At 37.8% G+C, this 17,685-nt stretch overlaps 2 protein-coding genes across 2 annotated transcripts; both read left to right on the plus strand.

The window, feature by feature from the left end:
* Nucleotides 1-5,951: 5,951 nt before the first annotated feature.
* On the plus strand, nucleotides 5,952-10,598 carry hmgb1b (high mobility group box 1b). Its single transcript, XM_014992506.2, has 5 exons — nucleotides 5,952-6,261; nucleotides 7,343-7,498; nucleotides 9,465-9,610; nucleotides 9,716-9,890; nucleotides 10,030-10,598. Exons 2-5 carry the CDS (start codon nucleotides 7,352-7,354, stop codon nucleotides 10,153-10,155), a joined length of 594 nt encoding a protein of 197 aa, XP_014847992.1. The 5' UTR covers nucleotides 5,952-6,261; nucleotides 7,343-7,351; the 3' UTR covers nucleotides 10,156-10,598.
* Nucleotides 10,599-13,889: 3,291 nt separating this feature from the next.
* Nucleotides 13,890-16,840, plus strand: LOC106921062 (protocadherin Fat 4-like). Its single transcript, XM_014992507.2, has 3 exons — nucleotides 13,890-14,202; nucleotides 14,871-15,803; nucleotides 16,656-16,840. Exons 1-3 carry the CDS (start codon nucleotides 13,890-13,892, stop codon nucleotides 16,838-16,840), a joined length of 1,431 nt encoding a protein of 476 aa, XP_014847993.2.
* The last annotated feature ends 845 nt before the right edge of the window (nucleotides 16,841-17,685 follow it).

Consider the following 17,685-nt stretch of genomic DNA (forward strand, 5'->3'; position numbering starts at 1 on the left):
ACCCTAACCAGCGCGTCAGAGCCCTCAGCCAGACAACAGGCCGCGCTCTCCGAGTTAACAACTCTTCTAAGTTTTTCAGCTGTTTCCTAGCAACTGGTCCTTCATCTTGGAAGCTGTTTGATCTACCATTAATAAATAACAGGGATAAACAGCTTAATTCCTCAAGGATGTAACTAGAGCTGAAGTCTCCCCACGGTTTTCCCTGAATTTGTAAGATAACTGTTTAATCACTCAAAGTGATGAAAAAATGGTGAGAGCAATCGCATATTCCTGACTGCTTTCCAAATCCCTTCATAGGAGATGCATAACTTTGAACTCCTGAGCCTGCTTCTCTTAATCTGTTATGGCACATTGCTTGCTACATTAAGCAGGAGAGTGTGACTGACATCTGCAATGGAAACCCAGAAACTTGAGCCATGCATTGGCAGCCCAGCCTCCTGCATCACTTTATCGTTCCTGTCAGCTCAGAAGCTCAAATTTGAATTTCCTGGGAAACCTTTTATATGGTTGGCTCAACTATAGCTTGAAATGCTTTGGGGCTCTGGGAAGACTGCCCTGTCTGATGCACTGTCAGGCTGTGTGCAAACTGGTCATGAACTTTAATCATGTAAATTAGTAAAGCATTATATCGTTTTCTGATAGCTGAGACCGAGCTGGGAAACAGAAGCGCTGCAGCATACTAGTGACATCTTCTGGCTAAAAGTCGCAGCTCCTCACACATGGTCCATGTAAGGACAGAGTAACAGTGCTACTAAATAAGCACAAGATTTTTGAGACAGAGATACTTGTTTCAGAACTGTACCTCAAAGTGATGAGTTGAAGATGCACAGTGCTGCAGTTGTCTCCTGATTTCAGATTCTTCCATCGAGTGTCTTCTATCGTTGTGTTTCAGCAGCTCTCGCTCCAGCCATGCTGGTGTTTCTCTTATCCTGATCCTCTGCTTCGTACTTCGCAGTTCAGAGAAGACACTGTTGGATTTAACATTATAATCAGATGTTTGTTTGCATCTTTTGATAAACTTGCTATGGCTCTTACCTAAAGAAGGTGAAAGAAGTTCATGAAACAGTTCGTGTTGATTCAAAGTCTTTTAGGGATATGGAGTCTCATTGTGTTTAAAAGTAGAAATATACGGCCAGAGTGCGAATACCCCTTGAACCATTTCATAATTTGTCATGTCACAGCCAGAAAGATCTGTGTTTTCATTGAGGTTTTTGTGCTCAACCAACACAAAGAAGAGGATGTGAGGTAAAAAGGCAAAGGACATACAATTTCCAAAGCTTGTTTTGGAAATAAATCCCTTGACATAAATAAACACCAGGGATAAACAATATACCAAGTACGGAACAATAACAATAACACAAAAATCAAAGTTCCACAGATCACGACAGGGTTAGGCTACAAAACAACATACCAAGCTTTGTACATCTCACAGAGCACTGTTCAATTTATTATATCTGAATATAAAACACAGGCCACCACAGCAAACTGACACTGTCACACGGTTCACCTAAACTAACAGAGAGCCTTAATCAGAGGGGCAACCAAGAGCCTCTCATCATCAAAATCTCATAAAAATGCATCTACCTTTGTAGTAACAAAATGTGAAAAAGATCAAGGGGTAGGGATACCTTTGCAACACATTGCAAAACTATTCTCCAGAGATCAAATTTCCTGCGACTCTGCATATTGCTTTAAGAACCATGACAACAGAAAACATTTCTTTAGATTTAAACAGAAGTAGAAAAAAAAGGTCAGAACTTTTTCTCTCAACTAAACAATTAAAAAACATCCAATCAAAGATTAGTTTTCATATTTTTTTTCACACATGATTGTCTATATCATGAGAGTAAGGAATACCTCGTCATATGTATGCTTTCCAATCTTCCTAAAGCTGATGAAGGGCGGGCGGTTTTCTCCAGTTGCATTCTTGCCAAAAATCTTTAACGATGTTGTGATCTAACAATTAAGGGACAGAAAATTTCTTTAGTCTGTCCACCAAACAGCCACTAGGCAAAAACATTCCACATTTGTCTACCTGACACAGGATCTAGTATTACACCTGAACAAAGCAGGTGGTAGATGGTAACCAAGAAACCAAGTGACAACTGAAACCACAAAACTGAAAGCATTGCCCCTTTACATACAGAGAAAGAGACAACTATTATCAAACACAGGGCACACTGAACAACTGAAAGTGAGAATGTTTCTTTTATATTTTACTTATTTATGCTTTCTTACAACACAGTGGTTTAATTTTAAAACATTATAAGCATGCCTTGTATAGTATCAATAAATAATTTTTCATCCAATGAGAAACTGTTGTACTGTTGCACATACAAAAACTATATGAAATTAAAGTATTGTATTATTTCCTGTTCATTTATTGAGACACACAACCAAATGAAAAGAAATAGAAAAACTAAAAAGATATATGATATGTAGGTCACTATTTCATAACATGATGTAGAGAAAAGCTACTTTTTGCTGGTCTCACCAAGAAAATCAATCTCAACTGAGGCTGGAATATAATAAATATGAAAACATTTAAGCAATATTCATTCTGTTCATTCAGTTAACATAAAGAATCACTTTATAAAATTCACAGAAATAACCAATTTACTAATAAGGTTCAGAAAGGTCTGAGCCAATTCAATAGTCTGGTGATTGGTGATATTCCTGATTTTCTGAACATGTTTTTATTTAAAGCAACTCACACAGCTTTGTGATGTGCAAATTCAAGAAAGAAATACAAATATAAGAAAACCAACCTTTTACAATTAACAACTTGTTAAACTACTTGCAGTGTCAAGGAAAGAAAATTATGCAAGCCTTCATCAGGTAACAACAGGTGCAGGATAGTTGACTCTCTTTCCGTTAAACGTGTCATAGGTTGTCTGATTTGTCCCCCCTACTGAATGCGGACATGTCTTTGAATAACTATTGAGACTGGAATGCAAATCAGAGAGCAGCATAAAAGAACTACAACTGGTGTTCATATTCATGTTAAAAAGTTTTAGAAAAAAACACTACTTATACCATGGCAGATAACTCTATAAAATGTGCTGCTGTTCTGGAATATATTTTGCCAAAAGTTCAGGTTTCCACTTTAGCAGCAACCAGTAATTGGCTGTCATTTCAGAGTCAGTAGGAAGAGTTGCCTGTTGCGCATAGATGCGAGCTTTTCATCTTGTTATTTTGTTGTCATTATGTTCTATCAAAAAAGCAGTGCAGAAAACAAAAGAAAATTAGCTAATTAGAGAAATGGGATGTTGGTTTTGAGTGTGTGCTTTTTCATCTTTACTCAGTTTCTACTACGTGAGCAATGCTCACAAAACCATGTATGATGTATGATGTATGTTGCGATGATTCTTTGAAGTCAGAGTGTAGGTGGAACAGTACTGTGCTGAAGGCCTTACATGTGTATTTCCCAATCAGATGTGAGATATTTCTGAGGAAAGACTGCAGAACAGTGTGGAGCATCCCTTTGGCAACCTCCATTCCAAAGATATCCTGGGGAAAAACTGCTCATTTTAAAGGCTATGTAAATAAGGACCATTCAGATATTTAATACTCAGGCTAGCACAGTCTAAAAACAGACCTGAGTAGGATGTGGGTTGTTTCTCAGATATCCTGAGGCTGTTCCTGTGTAAATGTGATCAGGTTTACAATGTGGTTTTCAGTAACATTCCCTATTGTATACAGTTGAGCAAAGAAGTCCAGAATGTGAAAAGGAGCCTATAAACCAGATAGAAACTGGATGCCTATGTGTGTATTAACATGGAGTTACTTACACAAGCAAATAAAGTCTTAGCATTCATTCTTAATTTAGTGCCATGAATTAGTCGTACAGCAGGATATCTGCAGTTGAGTGTTGTTGGGAGACAAATTGTCTTCTGTGAGATGCTTCATTAGAATCCCACCACTGCTAGCACTCTACAGACGAAGCAAATAGTAGGTACACAGATCTGTTAAAGTAAAGCAGGCATTTTATTGAGCAAGATAGCAATAATACACTTCCGTAAGGGCTAAACGCTGCACATTGTAAAAGAAATGGCATACGAATAAACAGAAATTAGCACCTTGAAACTTGATTTTAATAGAAAACTTATACCTTAAACTAGACACTTAAAGTAGTGATGGACCTGTTCAGAGTGTACCCTGCCTCTCCTCCGTTGACTGCTGGAGACAGGCATCAGCACCCTTCACAACCCCACAATGGATAACCGTGTTGATAATGGATGGATGGATGGCTGTGGCAGATATGAGCTTAACAAGTCCTGGGGGAAAATGGAATTGTAAAAATGTGAAACATCAGGAAAATAGGCTTTTGACTTTTACATCTGTGAATATGTCTCAGGTCTGGGTGTTTGAGTCCATTCTGATACATCGTAGAGTTCAGTACATCTAACATAATCAGACATCACTACTTTACAGGCTCCGAAAGACAATAAATATCTTTAATAATAATTCTCTTTCATTATCAGGTGTGACAATGGCAATTAATGTTGAATTGGCTGTGTCTGTTGTTGTGTGGACGACCATAACTGTAAATTGGACTGGATCTGTCTGAATGTTAACTGTGTCCTTCTAAATTCAGCCGCTCTCCTAACTAGAACTAAACAATGTGACCACATGACACAGTTTTTTACTTTCTTGCAAGCCAGCAGAACTCGGCACCTGCCCACACTCCTAAAGGTACCAAAAGCTGATTTATTGACCGTGGTGTTACTGTGCTTCAGTCAACCCGCCTGACCTGAACCCCGAAGAAAATCTATCTGCTGTTGTCAAGAAGAAGATGGAAGACATTAGAGCAACAATGCAGATGAACCAACGGGCGCTATCAAAGCAAGCCATTACGCCGACGCAGTGCCACAGGCTGATCCGCTCCGTTCCACACAATGATGCAGTCATTCATACAAAAGGAGCCCCAGCAGAGTGCTGAATGCAGACAAATAAACAAACTTTTCAGAAGCCTGATATTTCTGTTGAAACTATCCTTTTGTGTTGATCTTTGGGGTTTTCATTACCTTAATGTATATCTGTACTATATATGAGTTTAAGTTTCTGAAACCAGTAACAAAAAATATTGAACTGTTTTCCACAATATTTGCATTTTTGGGGATTTACCTGAAGTTTCAATAAATTAATAAATTATTTAAATACTAATAAGCATTAAACTTTTATTCTTAAATATTAAGCTGGTCACATCTGATATTGGTTAAAATTGTCAAGCATACAAAATAAAAAGAATTAAGCCTGTGATTTATAACATGTGTAGTGAAAGACTAAATTAATTATGTTATAAATTGTTTTAGTTGGGGTGTATCTACATAAATATCTCTGCCATATAACCTGGTGAGCTTTGTTTTATCTGTGGATATCCAGTGATGCAGAAAAAGACATCTGTGTAAAGTTGGGTCTTATTTTAGAAATCAATACTATTGTTAATATATGCTAAGACATTTTGACTTAAAAAATTCGGTAACACTTTATTTGACGGGGTGTGCATAAGACGACATGACACTGTCATAAACATGACATAACACCTGTCATGAACATAAAGAAGTCTTTATGAATGTTTATAACAGTCATGAAGTGTCATTCAGTAAATAATGACACTTTTAATGCAAAGTTGCTCTAAAACTTGCATTAAAAGTCCATTAAAAGTGCCAACTTTGCATGATTTGGTAAATTATAATTTAATGCAAAGTTGGCATTTTTAATGGACTTTCAATGCAACTTTTAGAGCAACTTTGCATTAAAAGTGTTATTATTTACCAAATGACACTTTATGTATGTATAAAATTGGGTTCAGAATCCAGAATTTTATTTTTTATGCCTTAATTTATTTTTTGTTTTTAATAGTAGTAGTTTTCATTTCTGTATGTTATTTTTATGCATTCTTTTATTTCAGTAACTTTACACTTCCTGTTGAGAATGCAACAACAACAAACACGTATTTAACAACGAACGGCTTGGTTGTGGACTTTTGTATCATTTTTGCATCCTCAAACTTGGAGAAATTGATTTTCAAACTTTAAGTTTAGCGCCACCGTCCCGTCGTGTTTTGGGCAGCCAACCGCACAACAAACAGGGCTCGGGCAGCGAGTGTCCAATAAGATATCCAAGAAGTTGGCGGCAGCCAATGTCCGACAGCCGGAGCCGAATACACCGGATAAACAAGGAATCCTCGTAGGCAAAAGACCGCGCACTCACGGTGCTACTTGTCCCATTGTTTGAGAGATACAACTAGCGAAAAGGGTAAGCATTCCTCAGTATTATCCTGTGTAGCACATATGAGAGAAACTCTGGGGTGTTTTGTGTTTTGCATTGTATCTTTGAGTATAAAGCTGAGCTGGATGGGATGCTTACCCTTTATGAAGCTGGTTTATGATGCTCATTTCACTACGTTGACGCCCTAGGCTGCCATTAGCTGCTACTAACGAGACAAAGGATAACTTATCCCGTGATTGATTTAAAAGCTACTTATTCTGCGTTAGCAACGTCACCTCATGTGTGAGCAGCTGACAGAGAGGTTGGCTCCCGTGAACGCTAGCCCACTGTGCTAGCCTGTTAACGGTAGCTGCTTATTGAGGCTGTGCTGGTATGTTTGAAGCTAACGCTAGTTGCTGGTCTGTTAGCGCTGAGTGGTGCTGAGGCAGCCCGCCTGCGATGAGACGGGCGGAGCATCTTTTTCCGACATCATGCCTACATAAAGCAAAACTTTAATACAAATATTCAAAACAAAATACTAGAGTGAGCACAACTGATAGTTATAATGACGTGGAAAACCAAAATGTTTGTGATAACAGAACGTCGTGCCCTTTTAATAAGTCTAATCAGCCATTTTAATGACTGCCTCTTAAAATGAGCAGTCTGCCTAGCTTAGCTCGAAGCTAATGCTAAAAGCAAAAGCACACAAAGCGAATGCGGAGCCATGATGGCTAATGGCTAGCGGAAAATCAAAGGAGGCGGAGGCCATTGCTAATGTATTCATTTACAAGCTGAAGCCGGCTCACAGGAGCGCTGTCATCAAGATACTTAATATAAAATATAGCAGCTACCTGATTCCACATAGTTAGCACTATCGAGCTGTGGATAGCTAAAGCTACAGTAATGAGACGCATTTTGTAGTTTACATAAATTTAATGTTGGCCTTTTATACAATGGATCATCAGTCACTCCAGAAGCCCCCCCTCCTCCTCATATCCTCCCTGTTTAAACAATAGATGGGACTGACAAAGCAGGAGGCAGAACGTTCAGCAAAGGGAAATTTGCATATCACTGCTGTTTTATGACTCCACTTAGATGCCTATTTTTTCTGTCGTTTTTTTTTCTTTAGTAAGACAAGATGGTGAAGGATCCCAAGAAACCCCGGGGCAAAATGTCCTCATATGCCTACTTTGTGCAAACCTGTCGAGAGGAGCATAAAAAGAAGCATCCTGATGCCACTGTCAACTTCTCAGAGTTTTCCAAGAAATGCTCTGAACGATGGAAGGTAAAAATTGTGGATGATTTCTAAATCGATGATTTTTTTTTTTTTTTTGTAAAGCTTTAATCTGCCATTTCTGATTTCTGGAACAATTTTTGAAATTAGAATTATTTTTCACCTCCACTTTCTAGATAGACAAAATATACATGTATGTATATATCTTGATAAAATATCTAAGAAATAAATACAAAAAAATATTTTATATCAAAAACAACTTTACAGTTGTAAAGCTGTATAAAAAGAACATCTATTGGATAGCATGTCTGTAATACTTAAATCAAGATATCAATGTAAATCAATACAGTATGCTTTCTTTACCGGTCATACTTCAGTTTAATATGTTTTTTTTACTACTTAGAATGAACTTATAAATCTCTTCTTTTCAGAGATTCATGGTACATCAATCAATGTTAGTCTTTATTTATTTATTTTACATATGTGTCCAATTAGTAAAACTGGTTTGATATGAATAAGCAGTGTATATTTCTATCTTGCCATTTGTGTAAGCGATCTAGGAGGGTTGTCCATTGGGCCCCAAGTTTGGTCACCTCAAAGCATAGAAGGAAAATATATACAGTAACAAATCAAATTAGAATCCTTAAAGGGATAAATTAGAGCAACTTTCCTGTGAAATGATCAGCTTCTGGTTATATGCTGAAGTTTTAGTTCCTTAACAGCAGCCTGGAGCGACATCTGACATGCTTCTATAAAAAAGAGAAAAGTTTCTTTCTCCAGGAGTTTTTGACTCTGTATTTAAACACCTTACCTATACTGAAACTACCAAGCCTTTCTACATCAATAACAACTTGCATGCAGAAAAGTGTTGCTGATAATGCAGTCTGGTGACGTGCGGTGTGGTTTGTTCAGTTAAATGTAAAAAAATAAAATAAAAAATGTCCAATATTTAGTTTCTGACACTCTGGTTAGGGCTAGTAATGAATAAAATCATCCAATTCAGGTCCAGTCCAGTTCTTGGTACATCTTTGATAAAAATCTAGCAATCAGAAATAAGCTTTATGTTCTAAAGGTATTTCTTGTATATTGTAAATGTGTTTTTATTAGAGATGTGCCGATCAGGTTTTTTCTTTCCAATTCTGATCACCCCTGAGGGCCGATCACCGATACCGATCACATAATTATTATTTTTTTAATCATAAGCACTACCGGTTACATTATGTGGAAAAAGGAACCATGAATTCACCTTAATTTAGACAAAAACTTGTTTTTAATAACTTTTTTCAAGAAAAAAATCAAAACAGGCATTGTGCAAATTGTACTGCTATTGGTAATACTATCTTTAACAGACTGAGTTTTTTAAGTTAGATGCTGCAGCTTTAAGCAGAGGTTCGGTGTGAGAGTCACTACCAGGTGGAGCAGAACGAAGCTCCGTCTGTGAAATATTACTACCTGTAGCGTAGCAGCGGTTCAACAGCGAGAGCAGAACCAGTGTCTTACATCGCAGCTCGAAGACTTAAATAATTTTGTGGGTTATTTGTTTAGCTTTCTGACCGTCATGCTAATCCGGGTGAGTGTTTGTAGCTGTGCGCTGCTTTACCTGCTATCTGATCGCTCCGTATGTCTTTCTTTTACTGCAGAGAGCCTCGATGTAGCCAAACTCCGTCAACTATGGCATTGCTTTTATGCCATATTAGATTTGTCGTGTTGATGCATTTTGACGTGCTTAAATTTTCCGCCACAACACGCAAACTTCCCCATTCACTCAGTGCGTTATAGTTCCACACGACATCGCTTTGTTGCTACGCGTTTGCGCAAATTGAAGGAAAGAGGAGACCAGCTGCACAGGCAGGTTGCGAAATGAGATGCAGGTGATCGGCAACCGGAGACCGTGATCGGCGATCACCTATCATACACTTTTTCACTGAAATCGGCCGATTATGATCGGTGGCCGATCGATTGGCACACCTCTAGTTTTTATGTTTATGCTTTATAATTTTTTTTGTTTGTTTTAAAGACAATGTCACCAAAGGAAAAGGGAAAGTTTGAAGACATGGCCAAACAGGACAAGCTGCGTTATGAGAGGGAAATGAAGAACTATGTGCCCCCTAAGGGCCAGAAAAAGAAGCGATTCAAGGACCCAAATGCCCCAAAGAGACCACCGTATGTACCCTGAAATAAAATCACTGTCTCGATTTCCTTATATATATCACAAGTTGTTTTTCTGCCTGTAGCTTCGATATTAATAATGAATCCCACACCCTGTAGGTCTGCGTTCTTTCTCTTCTGCGCCGACTTTCGCCCCAAGGTTAAAGGTGAGAGTCCTGGACTCTCCATTGGGGACACGGCCAAAAAGCTTGGAGAGATGTGGAACAGCTTGTCTGGAGAAGAAAAGCAGCCGTACGAAAAAAAGGCTGCCAAGCTGAAGGAGAAATATGACAAGGTGAGTGGTAGCTATGCTGTAATTAAAGCGAATCTGATTCAGATCTGATGGACATGCTATTTCCTTTAAATACAGTTTGGAGATTATTTTATTATAAAAAATCTTGTGATTAAAAAGATATTTGTCCTGCTCTCCACAGGATATTGTGGCATACCGCACAAAGGGCAGAGTGGATTCAGCACCAGCTGCTGCAGCCAATGATGATGAGGATGACGAAGAGGAGGGAGACGAGGAGGAAGAGGAAGAAGAAGACGATGATGAGTAAATCTCATAAGGATGGGACCGGAAGTTTTTGTTTATGCCATGTAATCCTAATGTACTCAGTTCACCATCTTGAATCATGTCAAATTGAACAAGATCATGTGTATATTTAATGTTTTTATGATGTACAGTGTTAATCTCCTTTTTTTTGTAAAGTTAACACTACATATCCTGAGTTTGAAAATTTTCTAGTGGTAGTTCTGTATTCCTGCCATATTATGTAACTATTTAGAAGGACTACACATCACTATGACAGTAAGTAGTCTTTAGGTGTTACAACTCAAAAATGAGATTGATGAGTTGGTAGTGTATCTTTTTTTCATTTTTAAAATTATTTTTTTATGTGCTGTCCCAGTGTCTTTTTATTGTCCTTTTGAATACCACTCTAATATCAAATGCAGCTGTCGACATTAAAGAATGTCTTCAATAAAAATCTCTTTTTTAAGATGTTTATTTCTCTTCCTTAAAAGCTACAAAAAAAAACCCAACATGAAGAATCAGTTTTAGGGCCTCATTCTGCATTTTGGGTCTTTTATTTTAATTTTTGGAAACATCAAAATAGTGGGGTTTGTAGTTAAACGAGTTGAGGTGGCAGCATATATTTATTGTATTGTTTAAAAATTATTTAAAATGATTATTGTCAAACTTTTTATAAAAGGCAGCATCTCAACTACTAGATTTTTCTGAAGATCACCATCTTGAAAGATTTTAAGAACGGCACAGCAACAGGATTTTTTTACTTGGAGTTCAGCGCTAAAAACAAAACAAAATCAAACATTGTCATCCATTGGCTTTGCTTGATTGCTCCAAAATTGTGGTTTAAGTGTGTATCACTTTTACCAATAAGTAAAAGTGAAAATGTCCTTAAATGTTTGATTTTGTGAAAGAATGTCAGAATCTGGACATTACAATCCCATGGCTTCCTTTTGCTAAAATGGTCACAGATGTGATTGTATTTCTTTCCTTTTTTTGCACTAAAATCTTCAGTGTGACCTTCTTCAGTGAACATGTTGCTAGTGTTTGAAAGCATAAAACCTAGATACATACGTAATTAGTTTTCATTAAACATTACAACTCCCACTGGTTTCTAACAGTGGATCAGGAATGTGATTTGTTGCATCTAATTTTATTTGCTGAAGAGGGACAGTGTGCGTTGAACATTTTGAATAATACAAGTCTGACTGTCTCCCTGTACGATGGTACAGACAAATCAAATCTCACACATGCATATCCTGTATCTTATGTTGACTTGAGAGGCAAATTAAATGTAGCATCTAGTAGCCAATACATTAATATTTTACATAACACTCAGCACCTGTGCTATTTCTAAAAGTGAATTATAGCCACGAAGCTACAGCAATACAACCTCCTTGTCCTGGATTTTGTTTCCATCCATCCAACTTCTACACCCGCTTAATCTAGGAGGGTGGCAGGGGGAGCTGCTGCCATTCTCCAGCGGTCGTTAGGCGAGAGGCAGGATCCACCCTGGACAGGTACCCAGAGGGGACCCATGCATGCACAGAGAGAACATGGTAAGGCCAGGATTCGAAGCCTTGCGGCAAAGCAGCAGTGCTACCAGCTGCTCTATCTCACATCCTATGGATTTATATATATTTCTTTAAATATTCTGAAATCCTTTGTTCAGAAGGTGGTGCTGTATTGAAGTTACCCCTTCTGCTACGTTTGTGCATGTAAGTGTTCAGCTGGGGCTTAATAATACAGAACAAGGCATAACGTTTAATGGGACACACTAGTTTGGAGCTTAGACTGCTCTGTACAAATCTTTACACAAAAAGCCCACAGTCCCACATCATAATATTCATACAATGAAATTTTGCTTTTGGGTTTTTGAAAAAGCAAAACCACTCTCCAGTAAAAAAATTGGGACTTGATTAATAAGCAAGTAACTAAACACAAGCAAACATCATCATTTTCCCTCGAGAACGAAGTTCATTTGCTCTTGTTGCAGCAACCTAAAATTACACACAGAAAGACACTTTATAACAGTCCAACCATGACATTTTAAAGTTAAACAAAGTGCATCTAATTCTGTCTGCTCAAAGGCTAAAAAAAGAAGTGAGGATAGTGCTTCCTGTGTTTTGTGTTTCTCCCTCCCGTTAGTGTTAAAGTAATGACCTGGTTTTAGGTTCCCACTTGGAGAAACCGGAGAGAAAAATCTTGCAGTCACAGTGACCACAATCACTTAGAAGGGATTCAGATGTCTGTTTATTGGACTCCTCTCAGCAGCCCTGTAAAAACGCAAGCTTTTCTCAGAAGTGCTTGCATGTAAGGTAATGAGATCATTGTCCTTTTTTCCGCAGTCTTGAAAATACTAATCCTGAATGTAGGTCAGTCGAATCTCTGAATTTCTTCTATGCTGTACATGTTAATGTCAGCGCTATTCTAAAACCTATTATTCTGAGTGGAGCCGCCCCCGCCCCCTCAACTTTCTCTCGTTTTACTCTGTGAATGAAAGCCTTGCTGTGTCCGAACCAATCCTGTCCAGCAGCAGATCAAACCCACTGAGAAACATGCTGCTGTTCCCCTTGCACAAAGTAATCTCGGCAGCAAAACTCTATGGAGAGAACACAAAACTGTTGGAGTAAAATACATGGTAGGATAAGGCATTTTTGCTTCTTTTGCTTTTCAGTCTTTGAGTACATTTTATGTTGCGTTTCATAGAGATGTGCAGTTATACTATTTGAGCTCTGTTCACAAGAAGGTTTTTATATCTCATTGTTTTTGTTTAGGCAATTATAGGATTTGGAAAAGCAAAGTTGATGAGTCACAACAGTCAGGATTACGAACTGAGGAGACTGAGCAATCCCTATGGACACAAGGTTTTCCATTTGGAGAAGTTATATGGAGTAAGCTTACAGGACCTTATCTTTTTATGCCACATTCGTTTTGCTTTGAACAGGATTTTCCCCCTCCAAGCTGAGTTTGTAATCACATCAAAGAAATGGGTACTTAAGAGATAAACTTTATAATGGAAACCACCCGACACCTAAGAAAAGTCATGCTTTTATTACTGCTTCTTATGGTAAGTTGGTCATCTAGTCAATATATTCTAATAACGGCTTCTGTTTAAAAGGATTAATCAATATCACAGCTTGAGCTGCAGCAGTGATCTCCAAACTACTGCACTATAGTACTAGTATAGCATGCTATATTTGTGTGTGAGGACTGGAAAATACATCAAAAGTTGTTTATTTTTTATCTTATAATTACACAGGTGCTTAATATGGTGGTCTCTCATGAAAGAAATCCAGGGATTCTGAGGGCGGAAAGCGAATTTTCTGGTATTGTTGACGAGCAACACAAGCCTCCCTCCTGGTATAATACATCTGTTGATGCAGAGCTGAAGCATGGGGCAGTCAGCTCACTCGCTCATAGCAGATGGCAAACACAGATGGCTTTCTCACAAACTGTTTATTCATTTCAAGTAAAAGAAGACACCGTGCCAGGTTCATCATCTCTTCTTCTGTTAGCAAACATGCTTGTTTGTTTACTACAGTTAATTTGACTATCTCATAAAATTCTCCAAGTATCTTGTTGTTGTTGTTTTTTTTATTATTTTATCTTCAATTCGTAACACTAATTAATTTCCCCCCCAGTAATTAGCCAGATGTTGTCTTTTCACTAAACTGTTTTCAGACAGTTTAGTGAACATTTCAGAGTAATTAGCTCTGGTTCACTGTGTTGACAGGAACAGTTGTGGGAAAGGTGGAAGCGCAGATGGACAGTCCCACGCCTATCACATACACAGTTCAAGAGGACGATGGGGAGAACATGTTTCTCCTCAACCCCGTCTCAGGGGTGTTCCTATTATCCCGCAGCCTGGACTTTGAAGCACAAAGGTTCTACATTCTCACCATAGAGGTGCAGCAGGGGCACTCGCAGGTATCCAGTGTCAGAGTCTACTTTAATGTGCTGGATGTCAATGACAATCCTCCTGTTTTCAGTCAGAACAACTTTACTGCATCGCTGCTGGAGGACACACGTCTCAAAACTTGCTTCCTGTCACTGAATGTGTCAGACAAAGATGATGGTAAGAGATAAAAAATCTCCAGCATAATGAAAATGAAACAAACAAAAACAACAAAAAAATAGGAGCTGCATGACTGTGTGCAAAGTACCTCCAGATTAAGAAAAGACTCTTACCAGTTGCTTCCAGTCTCCCTGATCATATAAAAGCAATAACATCTGACTATCTTAAGAATTGGTAACAAAAACATTAAAAAGAAAAACATAATCATTGTTGATATTGTACCAGCATTTTAGTTGAGGCATATTTTGACACTGAAAACTTGCAGAATTCATGCTCAGTTAAAACCCTCACATATTAGTAAACCAATAAACCTCCATTTCATCTGTCCTGGATTTAAGGAAAGCTGTTCGAAGAATCAAATATTTTAAGTTGCTTTAAGGCCAAACATACCTGATTTTTATACTGTTATTTATAGTACACAAACTTTCCCAAGTTTATGTTAAAACCCAAACAGAACTGTTTTCTCTATCGTAAATTCTTGATCATGGCGAGAAAACACATTTTGGGAATCAGCCATTTGCAGCCTACATTTTCTGGCTGTAATTTGTGCATGATAGTTAAAATCCAGAACTGCTATTTTTTAGAAATTTAAAACAATCCATAGGATGAAAACTTTGATATAATAGAAAGGGATTGAGATGAATCTGTTTTTGTCATCTTGATTTTAGGTGAAAACGGAGAAGTGGAACTGACAGTTGTCAGCGGCGATGAACTTGGCATGTTCTTCATTCGCTCAACAGGTAGTTTATGCCTGAACAAAGAGCTGGACAGAGAGACGGAGTCTTCCTATAACTTGACTGTGACAGCAAAGGATTGTGCACGGCCAGCATCTTCACAGCTCACCAGCACTGCTCGTGTAGTTGTGGAAGTGGAAGATATTAACGACAACGCTCCATTTTTTGTTTCTGCCCAACATGCTGGTATACCGGAGGACTCTGCATTGCATTCTGTTGTTATGACTCTACATGCTGAGGATGAAGACGCAGGATCCAATGCAAAGATTTTGTATTATTTAATCAACTCTTCTGGTGGGACATTCAGCATTGACAACACAACTGGAGAGGTGTTGCTGGAGGAGATATTAGACAGAGAAAAGGCAGACACTCTTACTATTACAGTAACAGCCACTGATATGGGTTCACCCCGAATAGCCACTGCAATGAATTTCACAGTGCATGTTGAGGATGTAAATGATAACGACCCTGTGTTTCCACACAGCAACTACAGTTTGTCTATCAAAGAAGATGTTCAGAGAGGGACAAGCCTGTTTCATTTTGAAGCTCAGGATCAAGATATTGGATCAAACGGGCAAGTCCGGTACAGTCTGTCACCAGCTGGTCCTTTCGTGGTTGACGCAGTTCGAGGCGTGCTGTCACTGCGGGATCAACTTGACAGAGAAAGGGACTCAAACTACAGCTTGATTTTAACTGCCGCCGATAAAGGGGATGTACCCAGATCTGCGACTGTTACTATCAGCATTACAGTGTTGGACGTTAATGACTTTACACCCCAGTTTTCTCCAGAACTCCTGATCATTCATGTCAAAGAAAATGAAAAGGATCTGTCTCAGCTAACACAACAGGTGCTGCTGGACCTTTTGGGTCATACTTTGTGCAATCATCTGTAGGCATGAGCCGAGATGAGATTTTTACTGCAAAGAAATGATTAGGGAAAATATAAAACACTATCTGTGATTTGCATGAATTACAGGTGCAGGTTTCTATCATTGAATTGTAGCTGCATGACTACATGTAGAAATATAATTTTCTGCAGTGCAAATATGGATAAAAATATAAGGGAACATCACATTTGTAAGCTTGAACAAGAAACTATATGGTACTGCCCCTTTACCTTTCACAGATTGTTGGGAAGACCTTCAGAAATGGAAACTAATTACATATGAAAGTGTATTTAACTACTTTGTCAACTCCATTGCTGTGCTTATAGAAACTTTGAAAGACCTAAACTGTCTTTGATTTTAAGTTTTATGTTGTAGTTTAAAAATGCAGTCTAGGCTATAAAATCCAGGATTTTGTGTATTGATAAACACAAACTCAGACATACAGGGCCACTGCCAGGAATAGGATGGATACCTGGATACAGATAACTGGCTCATGCCTAGTCAACAGATTTTTTTTTTTTTATTATTCAATTAATGTTTCCAATCCTTTTTTTGACCAGGTTTCAGCTTTGGATGAAGACTTGGGGATCAACAGTCAGCTTATTTATTTTATGCAAAAAGGAAACAGCGATGGTCTGTTCTCTGTCACTCCCAACGGTGTGTTCAAGATTTTACACAGCTTGGACAAGGAAAGAGAATCATTTTACACTGTCATCATAACAGCTGTTGATTCAGGTAATTGATATTCAAGATCAACATAAATTAGATTCAATATGTAAATAACACTTTCACACGGGTTTAACTTAATGAATGTCACTTTGTAAATTTGAAGGTTTTCCACCACTAACTGGCACTCTGACTATCCATATCACTGTGGATGACGTCAATGATAACCGTCCTGAGTTTTCAGAGGAAGTCTACAACACCATAGTGTCTGAGGACAGTCCAATAGGCACAGTGTTTGCAATGATATCTGCGTTTGACCCTGATGAGGGCATGAGTGGTGAAGTAAGGTGAAGAATCACATCCAAAAGAGATTTTATGTGGTAGAACAACACAAACTACTTGCACAGTTGTAAGGTGTAGGAAAAACGATTTTAGATTTTTTTTTAAATCTAAAATCAAAGGTTGGTTTGCATTTATATTTACCACTCTTTACTCTGATACCTCTTAATAAAATCCAGTCCAACCGATTGCCTTAAAATGCTTTCCATATAGCAAATAAGCTCCACTGACCATATGTATAATTTGATCTCCCATAAAACAGCTCATAATGAGCTATAATGGACTGGTTTTGATCTAAGTATTATGTGTTAGAATGGCTTATTAAATGTTTTGACCTAATTCCAACTGAGATCTATTGCAAGACTTTAAGGTGGATCTATAAAGTATTGAATCAAATGGGCCGAATATGTACCTATACCATGCATAATTTTCATTTATGAAACAATAAAAAACATTTGGCAACACTTTATTTGAAGGTGGGTGAATAACTTTTTAAACTTTACCTTTAATAACATAAAGCTACTTAATTTTTAAAGTTTAATCAGTAATACTTTTATAACAAATTTATATCAGTAATGATTTATTGGTTAATGTCAAGTTGTCATAAAGACATTTTGAATAATGTCAACTTTGTATTAAAAAGGTCATAATTTACCGAATGTCACTTTATGACAACAGTCATAAATATTCATGAAGGCTTATTCATGTTCATGACAGGTGTTATGTCATGTTTATGACAGTGTCATGTCAGTCTTATTCAACCCATTTTAAATAAAGTGTTACCAAACATTCATCATTTTCTCTCCACCTTTCAATAATCTGTCACATAAAAACCCTAATAAAATACAATGAAGTTT

Source organism: Poecilia mexicana, unplaced genomic scaffold (genome assembly GCF_051168715.1).
Source record: "Poecilia mexicana isolate PSO_F unplaced genomic scaffold, ASM5116871v1 scaffold_13, whole genome shotgun sequence".
NCBI lineage: Eukaryota > Metazoa > Chordata > Actinopteri > Cyprinodontiformes > Poeciliidae > Poecilia > Poecilia mexicana.